Genomic DNA, 11,340 nt, shown 5'->3' with positions numbered 1-11,340 from the left:
TAAAGGTCGTCCCAAAGACAGGGACATCATTTTGACTCGGAAAAATATTTCCAATTTTTACTTGTTCTTTTTATCATCACCATCTGGTAATACCAGATGGTCTTGCCTGAAACTGCTGGATGGCGTTGCAATCGCCTGAATCACCGCGCGAGAATTCGAAATCGCCTTCATATCATCAGATAGAGGAATCGTAAGAAGTGTACCTCATTACATGGGAATGATTGAATTTGAAAAAGTGGACGTCCGAAAATGGATTGAACCCCCTCCCCCCTCTTTGTCCAGTTTTGTCCGATTTTGTTACCCCCCTCCGGCCCCCAACTGCGAACGTATTTTATGGACGGCCCCTTATCTTGAAATCTTCTTACTAGTTTTCGATCTGCTCTATATTTTAATTCCTTCCTCTAGGGCTACTGTGATGTATTTTTGAAATGCCGTGCAGTCGATGCAGAAGGTCCTCTCGCTAGATTAAAGAATCTTCTCTTCAATAAGGAGACTCTGCTGACCGTTGCACAATGGGTCACGGTAAATTTTAATCAATTTAGTTTATAGTTTTTTCACTATAATTCTGTTACTGTTATGCTTTTAATTAATTTACAGGAATATTGGTGGGCAGTTCTCCTCATGGGAATAGCTTTCATCATCTTCATGGGCTTCTTCATTAAGTGCTGTGCAGTTCATACTCCTTCGAATAATCCAAAAAAGCCACCGGCCAGACGCATTAGTGAAACTTTAAGAAGGCCGATGAACACGTTAAGACGAATGGTAATTTTTTTCAATTTTAATTTAAGCTTCCAAGTTTCTTTATCAGGTTTTCCTCAGGCCAGTAAATTCTGCCAAGTCAGGAAATGTTAGGGAAAACCTAAAAGAGTGGGAATTTTCGATAAACTGAAGTTAATTAAATAAAAGTCGAACTTTAATGAAATTAGATTTGCAAAGGAAAATGTATTGATAACAAGTAATTCTTAAAAACGTATAATTTTATGTTATCTTGTTTTATCATTTTTTTTCGGCTGAGAATTTATTTAACATAATCTAAATATTTACGTAATGTTTTCCTTGGTTAAAAATTCTGCAGTTTTGTTGAAAAGTTTTCGGTTTGAAAATTCAACTGGTTTGTAGACCATTCATATTTCCTACATGAAAATACAATATTTTGAATGTAAATTAAAATCTTTTGTTGAAAATTCCTCTTTTTTATTTAAAAATTCATCTCTTATCAAGCAACTGTTTGGTTGAAAATTTTGTTTTGACATTGTTTTTTGTTTGAAGTCATTTTTTAGTAAATTTTTTTTTAGATGAATTGAGCTCTTGTTAATTTGACATTAAAATGTTTTTTAGTTGAAATACACTTTTTTGTTGTTAAAATGTAACTATTTTGTTTCATTTTCTTTTTTTTTCGAATTATTATTCCATTTTTGGTTAAAAATGAATTTTTTAGTTCAACATTCATGTAGTTTTTTGCAGATTTGTCTTTTTTGGTAGCAAATTAATCTTGATGGAAAATTAATCTTTTTGGTTAAGAATTCATTTCTTTGTTTGAAAATTTAAAAATTGTCCTTAAAATGATAATTTTTGTATTAAAAATTGATTTTCTTTAATTTAAAATTTTACTTTTCCATTTTTTCTTGGTAAGAATTTAACTGGTTATTTGAAAATCAATGCCTGTCGTTAAAAATTAATCTTTAAAAGGTTGAAAATTAATCTTCTTTGTTAAATATTTTTTGTTTTTGTTGAACATTTTAATATTATGTCGTAAACTCATTTTTATAAATCAAGTGTTATTGTTATATGAAAAATTTAATTATTTTATTTTTTGTTAAAAAGTTTTTCTTTTTTAATTGGAAATCGATCTTTTTTAGTTAAATATGTCACCTATATGGGTAGAAATTCCGTCCTTTTTGATTCACAATTAATTTTGTTTAATTTCAAATTAATCTTTTTTATTTCAACCTTCATGTGTTTTGTTGAAAATTCCTCTTTCATGGTAAAAAATTAATCTGCTTGGTTGAAAGTTGATCTGCTTGGTTAAAAATTTAATTATTTCATTGAAAATTCATTTTTTAAATTAAAAAATTCTTTTCTTAAATTTAAAAATTAATTTTTATAGTTAAAAATTTAAGTATTCTATATTTTGTAGTAGGATATTGATCTTCTCCTTGAATAAATAATCTTTTTTGGTTGAAAGTTTATTTCTTTGATTGAAAATTTAACTATTTACTTATGAATCGTTTTTTTGTTTGTTGAAAATTAATTTTTTAACGGAAATTATTATTCCATTTTTGGTCGAAAATTAATATTTTTGGCCGAGGATTAATTTCTTTGTTTAAAAATGTTAATATTTTTTTTGAAAATTCTTTCCTTTTTATTAAAAATGAATTTTTTTCCAATTTAAAATTGAACTTTTTCATTTTTTTAAATTCAGCTAGATGTTTGAAAATTTATATCCACCATTAAAAAATCATCATTAAAAAAAATGAAAATTCATTTTGTTACTGAAAATTTGACTATTTTATTTTTCGTTGAAAATTTATCTTTTTTAATAAAAAATTTAATCTATTTGACTAAACATTCGTTTTTTTCACAATTAATTTCTTTAACTTAAAATTTAACAGGTTGATCCTTCATTTATTTTGTTGAAAATTCTTTTCAGACTGTAGAAAATTAATCTACGTGGGTGAAAGTTGATCCTTTTGGTTAAAAATTAAATTTTTTCGTTGAATAGTCAGTTACAAAATTAAAAAATTAATTTCTTAAATTCAAAAATTCATTTTGTTAACTAAAAATTTAAGTATTCTATATTTTGTGGTAGGATATTAATGTTCTCCGTGAAAAAATATTTTTGTTATTGGTTGAAAGTTTATTTTTTTGATTGAAAATTTAACTATTTACTTGTGAATCGTTTTTTGTTTCTTTATTAAAAATTAATTTTTCTAATTTAAAATTCAACTTGTTCATTTTTTTTAAATCCAAGTAGTTGTTTGAAAATTTATATCCACCATTAAAAATTCATCATTTAAAAAAATGAAAATTTATTCTGTTACTGAAAATTTTACTATTTTATTTTTCGTTGAAAATTTATCTTTTTTAATAAAAAATTTCATCTATTTGATTAAACATTCGTTTTTTTCACAATTAATTTCTTTATCTTAAAATTCAACAGGTTCATACTTTATTTATTTTGTTGAAAATTCTTTTCTGACTGTAGAAAATTAATCTCCTTTGTTGAAAATTGATCTTTTTGGTTAAAAATTTAGTTATTTTGTTGAAAATTTATCTTCTATACTTAAAGATTTAACTATTCGCTTCACAATTTATTTGTCTTTTGTTGTTTAAAATTATGTTTTGTCTACTAAATATTGATTTTTTTAGGTAAAACTTCATATATTTTGTTCAAAATTCGTCTTTCATGGCAGAAAATTAATCTCTTTGGTTAGAAATTAATTTTTTGTTTTGTTTCAAAAATAAAAAACATTGAACTTTAACCAAGAACACTTGATATTTCAACCAAAGACAAAAACTGTTTTTCAACAAAATAGTTAAATTTTTTCCTGAAAAAGATAAATTTTCTATAAAAAATGAAATTGTTAAATTTTCAGTAGAAAAAAATTGGTTTTCAACAAAATCAAAAGGAATTTTCAACAAAATACATGATTTTTCAAACATATAGTTTAATTTTATTCTGAAAAAGATCAATAAATTATTTGATTAATAAGTAAAGTTTTTTGGTTGGAAGTTCTTTATTTAAAAAAAGTGAAAATTCATTTTGTTTATGAAAATGTATCTATTTTATTTTTCGTTGAAAATTGATTTTTTTAGTTAAAAATTTCATCTATTTGATCAAACATTTGTTTTTTTCACAATTAGTTTGTTTAACTTTAAATATCATTGAAAGTTTATTTTTTGGTTAAAAATTTAATGATTTTGTTGAAAATTTATCTTCTGTACTTGAATATTCAACTGTTTACTTGATAATTCATTTGTCTTTTTTGCATTAACATTGTTGATCTCTCAGGTGCAAGGTTGTTTTTATACCTGAAAGAAAAATTTGAACGGTCAGGAAAAAAAAGTTGTTCAGTAACAAATCAGGGAAGTCAGGGAATTTCGAAATTAGGTTTTTGTAACAACCCTGTTTATGAAAAGCTAGCGTAAAATATGATATTTATTATCATAATATCAATAATATAATCGTGTTTTTGTTTTATTTCAGCGACATCCTCATGGAGGGGGCGCAGGTCCAAGAAGTGTTCCTCCAAGGCAAGGAGGTCACGGAAGTCGAGGACCTTCTCATGGTTATGGAGAAGGAAGAGGTGCTCAGTATTATCCTAAAGGTATGGTTTTTTTGCTTCAGTCTTCTAAAAGCAAAAAATAAATCGACAAGAGTTTGTCCGCGAGGTCAATTTTATTATTCACTTTTCAATTTATTTTTAAACGAAGCAAAGCACTTTGTATGAGCAGTGATTTTGCCTCATTCAAATATATTTTCACACTGTTACTTTTTTTCTTTATTCGGAAATTTGTCCTCGGTAGTGCTAAAATTGTATCTTGGATTTCTAATTTTACTCTTTTTAATTTTTTTAAATTGGTATTTAAAATTACTGTGGTATAATAAAATGACATTTTAGATTAAAGTTTTAAATTTTAAATTTATACCATAAAATATGAATTTTCAATAAAAAAGGTATTTTTTTAATCAAGCAGTTTAATTGCCGACAAAAAAATGAAGTTTACAGAAAAAGTTAAATTTTTAACAAAATAATTAAATTCTTGAACGAAAAAGATTCAAATTAAAACAAAAACCATTACAATTTCAAACAAATAATTGAATTTGTTAGAAGATAGTTGAGTTTTCAAAAATCACGACCAAAATTTGAAACCAAAAGAATGTGTTTTATTTTCAAATAGACGAACGTTTAACAAAATAGTTGAATTTCATACAAAAAAATTGTTTTTTAATATAATACTCGAATGTTCAAACAGAAAATATTAAACTTCAGCTAAGAAAAGTTGATATTTCAGCCAAAAATAAAAAAGCTGTATTTCAACAAAATAGTTGTATTTTTTATCAAGAAGACGAATTTTAATAAATAAAAAGATAAATTTTCAATGAAAAATAGAAACGTTAAATTTTCAGTACAAAAAAATTATTTTTTAACCAAAAGAAAAGGAATTTTAAAAAATAGTTAAATTTTCAACCTAAAATATGAATCTTTAACAAAATATAGTAGTTGAATTTTCAAATAAAAAGATACATTTTTACCTAAAATGATAACATTTCAATTGGAATAGTTACATTTTCAGTTAAAAAAATTTAAAAAGAGCAACTAATTTTCAACCTAAGAGATACATTTTTAATTAAAGTCACGAATTTTAAACAAAAACGAAGATTTTTTAACAAAGTGGTTCTATCTTCACGCAAGCAGATTAATTTTTAATAAAAAAGTTTATTTTTTAATGCAAAAAGATAAATTTTTAATCAAAATAGTTTAATTTTCGATAAAAAAATTACTTTTAAGAAAATAGTTAAGTTTTCAACAAAATAATTAAGTTTTCAAACAAAAAAAGATTAACATTAACCAAAAACATGTACGTTTTCGAATAAATAATTACATTTTGTTAAATGATTAAATTTTCAACAATAACAAAAAAAATTTAATTAAAAAGTACGAATTTGAATTTCAAATAGAAGAATGTTAACAAAACATTAGAATTTTATAGAAAAGAAATTATTTTTTAGTGAAATATTCCAATTTTCAACAAAATAATTAAGTTTCCAAACAAAAAAACATTAATATTAACCAAAAACCATTACGTTTTCGAAAAATTAATTAAATTTGGTTAAATGGTTGCATTTTCAACAATAAAAACACGCTTTTAATTAAAAAGGGCGAATTTACTTTTCAAATAGACAAATTTTAACAAAATATGTGAATTTTATAGAAAAAAATGATTTTTTAGTAAAATACTCCAATTTTTAACAAAACAATTGAGTTTTAAAACTAAAAAGATTAAACAAAAACCATTACGTTTTCGAAGAAATAATTAAATTTTGTTTAATGGTTGAATTTTCAACATTAACACACAATTTTTAATTAAAAAGGACGAATATGATTTTCAAATAGACAAATTTTAACAGAAAATTTCAATTTTATAGATAAAAAAATGATTGTTGAGTAAAATACTCCAAATTTCAACAAAGTGATTAAATTTTTAACAAAATCCTCGAATTTTCTACTTACAAAAATGAATTTGTCACCAAATAGTTGAATTTTCCAACAAACAAACATTCAACTTTAACCAAGAACAGTTGATATTTCAGCCAAATATAAAAACCGTTTTTCAACAAAATAGTTAAATTTTCAACAGTATAATTGAACCTTCAACAAAGTAGTTAAATTTTTAACTAAAAGACAAATTTTCAACAAAATACGTGATATTTGAAACATATAGTTTAATTTTTTTCTGAAAAAGATCAATTTTCATTCAAAAATTGAATTGTTAAATTTTCAGTAAAAAAATTGTTTTTCAAACAAAGCAAAAGGAATTTTCAATAAAGTAGATATAAAATTTCAACCAGAAAGAATTAATTTTCTACTACAATGGTAAATTTTTCAACCAAAAAAAAAAGTTAATGGAAATTGTTGAACTTCGAAGGCAAAAGACAAATGTTCTGTAAAACATTTAAGTTTAAAACTCGAAAATATAAATTTGTAATATAGTAGTTAAATGTTCAGACAAAGAAATGAACCTTTAACAAAAAAGTAATTTTCCTACAAAGTAGTTTAACTTTTACCCAAGTAGTTGAATTTTCAAATGAAGAAGATAAATTTTCAACTAAGTATTGACTTTTCCATTGGAATTGTTAAATTTTCGTTACAAAATTATTTTTGAACCAAAAAAGATTAATTTTCTATAAAAAAGATGAATTTTCAACAAATTTGTTAAATCCTCAAGCAAAGAAGATTAAGTTTCAACGAAACAGTTGCATTTTTATCCCGAAAAGATGAAATTTCTACTAAAACAGATGCATTTTTAAACCAAGAAGATGAATGGAAAAAATAGTTGAATTTTCCACAAAAAAATGTGAATTTTCAACAAAATGTTAATTTTGAACAAAACTGTTGAATTTTCAACCAAATAATTAAACTTTTAACGAAAAATATTATCTTTAAGAGGATGCAACTATAAAAAAAGAGCATCTTAATTTTGTTAAAATTGTTAGCACAGAATCTTTAATAAACGGAATAATATGGTTTTGGAAACGGGAAGCATTTTATTTTTTAAAATTTATTTTATGTTTTCCCTCAAACTATTTTGAATACCTAATTTTTATCATTCATACCTTAAATTAATGAAGTGCGTTTACTTTGAAAGATTTTACTTGAAAAGAAGCCTAAATTCGACGCACGCTTGAATTTAGAAAAAGAATGATTTGAAACTCGTGCAAACTCAATTGTGAATCTTTGTTGCCGTGTTCCTCTTTATTATTATTATTATTATGCGAGTCACAACTACATTAGTGTTTTTTCCTGTTCGCATCCTCCTCGCATTGATTGACGCGCATCACTAATCTTCACAATCGTTCCGTTGCTGCAGAGGTGAGCTGGGGCCTACTGTATATTCATTAACAGGAGCAAATTCACGAATCAAATTATTCATTTCATTTAAAATCATCGGACAAAAGGCCTCAGCTAATTTTTCACAAAGTTTGAGAGAGTTTCAGACGAAAATTCATGTATTTGCTCCTAAAAACGCTAAAAAGTAGAATGCTTGCCTAAAAAGTGTCAGTGACTATCACAAAACAAAAACTGCGCTGATAGATAGTTTAGAATTATTTTATTTTGTCGCTGAGTCGAGCGATTTCTCGACTTTTTGCCAATACCTTCAATGAATATTTACATTTTTTGTGTTAATTTCAATGTTGAAGGAACTCTGTCAAATTCTTTATTCACGGTGGCCACTGAACCGTGATATGATGAAATAATGTTTAAGTAGTTAGTTTTGAAATTCTTCAATTTTAAAGACTATAAATGTAAATTCGTTAAATTTTCGTTGATTGAATTTGAAAATTTTAATTATGAACTTTGGAAGCCTTTTGGTGTTTAATTTTTTAAGGTAGAGCGTGAAAATTTGAAAACTTACGAGTTTGAATGCTTATTTCAAGCCTACCAGATAGTTATTATTATTTTTTTTTTAAACAAACATTTAGTCTTCTTTTTATTAGTCTTCTTTTCTAACATTCCTACTAAGAAATGAAAAACTAAAAATTCAGGAACTTCAGCAACAATTTAAAAACAGGCGCGTTTGAAGGTGTGAACAAGCAAAATATTCATTTTCAAAGACTTTCAGTTTAAAATTGTACGATATAAAGGTTTTAATTTAAAATATGGTTCAATCATGAACTAATAATTACTTAGAAATTCTTTTTTGAATACTTCAAATAATAAATTGTTTAGTATTGAAGGTTTGAATTTGAAAATCTAAATGAACAGGAGAAATATTTGTAAATCAGGAAATGATCGGGAATTCTTAGGGTTTCGTGGCCACGGCCAGAAACCCTTATAGTATCGACCGGGTGTTTGTCCGTCGTACTTTTTTCCCCAGAAGGGGAAGTGCGGGAAAATGATGGGAGAGAAAGTATGAGAAGTGAAGGAAAAATGGGGGAATATTAAGGGGGAAAAGTAGGGTAAATTATTGGAGGTGAGGGAAGGTAGTGAGGGGAAGTAGTAGAAGTGAGGGGATGTAGAGGAAGTTAGGGGAGCTAAAGTAGAGGAAATTAAAGTAAGTGAAGGGTGTGGAAGTGATGGGAAAGGAATTATGCGAAGTGAGAAGAGAGGAAATGTGAGATTTCAGGGGAAATGGTGGGCGGGAAAGTGGAGGTAATCAGGGTAGGGGTGAAGTGAGAGGAGGAGTAATAGAGGAAATGAAACTAAATTACGGGGAAGGGAAGTGAGGGAAATGACAGAAGATGAGATATGGTAGGTGAGGGGAAATGACGGGAGAATAAGTATGGGGAATGAAGGGAAATAAGGGTTGGGGAAGTACATGAAATTAGTGGAGTGTCAATGGGATGCGGGGAATTGCGGGTTTATTTTGGAGAGGAACTAGAGAAAATAATTGGGAGTTCTAGAGGGTTGTGAGGGGAGCGTTAGCAGGGTAGTACGGCGAGTAGGGAGGGTAAGTATGGAGAGAGAAGTAGAGAAGGAAGAAGTTGTGGAAGGGTAGAGGAGGCGAAAGGTGAAGTACAGCGAAGGAAATAATGGATTTAAAAGAGAAGTGGGGTTATTAGGGGAGGATAAGTATGGAAGGAGGACACTTGAAGACATAATTAACGTCTTAACAGGCTATGAATTCCTTTTTTTGAAACTAATTTTTAATGGTTTCTTTCAGTGGCCACCATGTTTATTGCTCTTGTATCATTCCTCACCTTCATATCCAGCGTGTGTTTCTTTTTTTTTAATTTCTTTTTCATGTACATTACGTAAGATGTTTCTAAACTTTAAACAGGATATCGCTCGGTTCCCACAGCTAGTGCGCCACCAGGCAGCGGCGGTGCAGCAGCCAACCACAGTCGTTCCAACCACCCCGAATTGTACGCCGGCGCCTATTCGGGCTCCGGGGGAGGGGGGAGGTCCTCAGCCTATGAGATGAGACATCACAACAAGGTGTGACGAGCTTCTACTGTTACGATAAAGAATAAATAAATCGAGAATCAGAGTCGCACCCTGAAGATTTGAAGAATTTCAGTGATATAACCCGATAATATATCAAGATGATCACCCTGATCAAAGCCTACTTTAGGCAAGTGTTCTCCATTTACTGATGGACCTTTGTCATCAGAAATCACGACTGCTGCAATGATCTAATTCCTCACGTCGTTATATTTCTCACAAAGGCTATCTAATCGACATTCAGACCAAACGAAATTCTCGGCGATCCAACCGAGAATCAAGAATTTCTTTTTCTGAAAAATGTTTAGCATTTTCTGGATTGCTTATAGACAAGAAATTGTTATTTTGCTGCCGCTCATGTATTCATTTCATTTTTGAGGATTTCATCAATTTGACCCGTGAATAGTCGGGTCCAGGTGACACTATCTTGAAATCGAACAAACAGTTTATTAGCTCACGTTTTCTATATTTATTGTCTTTAATTAATTTAAGTTTTATGTCAGCACAGTTCGATGTAATTTATTTTTGGTACGATTCTGTGAATATACGACATGGGATTGATATTAGGATGTATTGACCATATGAGAACTGCCAAATAATCTTCCAGCTCGAGATTGTAATTTGTATTTGCCTGCTTTTTTCCTGTGTCGTATTGGCAGAGAATTCTCCAACGGTCATTGGTTCCAGACAGCGAACGACCAAGGTTAGAAATTGCTGTTTGGAATCGCACAAATTATAGAGCAAGATTAAATAGTTTTATTCTAAGGACCTTTCCCTGGTCATACCTTTAGCCATTTATTTCTATAAAGGTCGAAATGCTCAAAATAAAATCTGCCTTAACTTAGTATTCAATAGCCTAAATGATTCGAAGTAATGATTCGAATAACCCTGATGATTCATGAAGTTTCATATTTGCTCTCTTAGTTAAAACTTGTGGTAATCAATTCTTCCTGCAGCGAATGAATTTGATTATTTAAGTTAGAACTATAACAATTTTGAGGAGGCAGATTTTGTTGCTAATTTCGACTGACTGCAACGAAATATCTGGCATTCAGCATTACCAAAATATTACAGGTCATTCGTTTGATCTCTGTAACATTATAGTATGACACTTGCTGTAATGGTACATCTTATTCTTATACTACTGTTTATTAGCCAATTGAAGCAGATTTTCGTAATGTTAAATAGGGATAAAATGTGAATAAAAAAATAAAAATAAAATAAAAATTTATAGTGACAAGTACTAAGGTTCCATCTAAAAATATATTTTCTCACGAGTCTTCATCCAAATCTTTTTAACCACAGACTTGGTAAATGATTGTTTTTAAATGGTACCTTAACAAATCTCTGTTTATGGTTGTATTGATTATAATCATGATAAAAAAAATCATTATGACATTATTATTATTATTATTATTATTATTATTATTATTATTGATATTATTATAAATTAGTTGACTATTATTCGTGATCACGTATCACGTCTACTGCGAAGATTGTACATTGTATTATTTAAGTAGGGTTTCTAATTCCCTCTACTGGGATTCGTAGTCTTAATGACAATGGAAAATGGAAGTTTAAAATTTGAACAAGTCTAGCTTATCTAAAACGACGAATAATACAAGAGATGTCTCGTGAAAAAGCATCTAAATTCGAATTCAAGGCTGATCGA

General features: G+C 28.0%; 1 protein-coding gene across 2 annotated transcripts in view; it reads left to right on the top strand.

Moving 5' to 3' along the window:
* The window catches only part of LOC117171749 (disintegrin and metalloproteinase domain-containing protein 10), a 184,946-nt gene extending 174,119 nt beyond the window's left edge, over positions 1 to 10,827 (top strand). Inside the window, exons 12-15 of one of the 2 annotated variants that reach the window (XM_033359345.1) lie at positions 406 to 522; positions 598 to 762; positions 4,208 to 4,328; positions 9,526 to 10,827. In XM_033359345.1, the coding sequence (XP_033215236.1) occupies positions 406 to 522; positions 598 to 762; positions 4,208 to 4,328; positions 9,526 to 9,668 (546 nt within the window). In that variant the 3' untranslated portion in view covers positions 9,669 to 10,827. Of the gene's footprint in view, positions 1 to 405; positions 523 to 597; positions 763 to 4,207; positions 4,329 to 9,504 lie in introns of both variants that reach the window. The other variant, XM_033359344.1, reaches the window with a different exon arrangement.
* The last annotated feature ends 513 nt before the right edge of the window (positions 10,828 to 11,340 follow it).

This window comes from Belonocnema kinseyi, chromosome 4, assembly GCF_010883055.1.
Source record: "Belonocnema kinseyi isolate 2016_QV_RU_SX_M_011 chromosome 4, B_treatae_v1, whole genome shotgun sequence".
In the NCBI taxonomy this organism is placed as follows: domain Eukaryota; kingdom Metazoa; phylum Arthropoda; class Insecta; order Hymenoptera; family Cynipidae; genus Belonocnema; species Belonocnema kinseyi.
The sequence above is the reverse complement of the archived record's forward strand: the minus strand, read 5'-3'. Positions and strand labels throughout refer to the sequence as shown.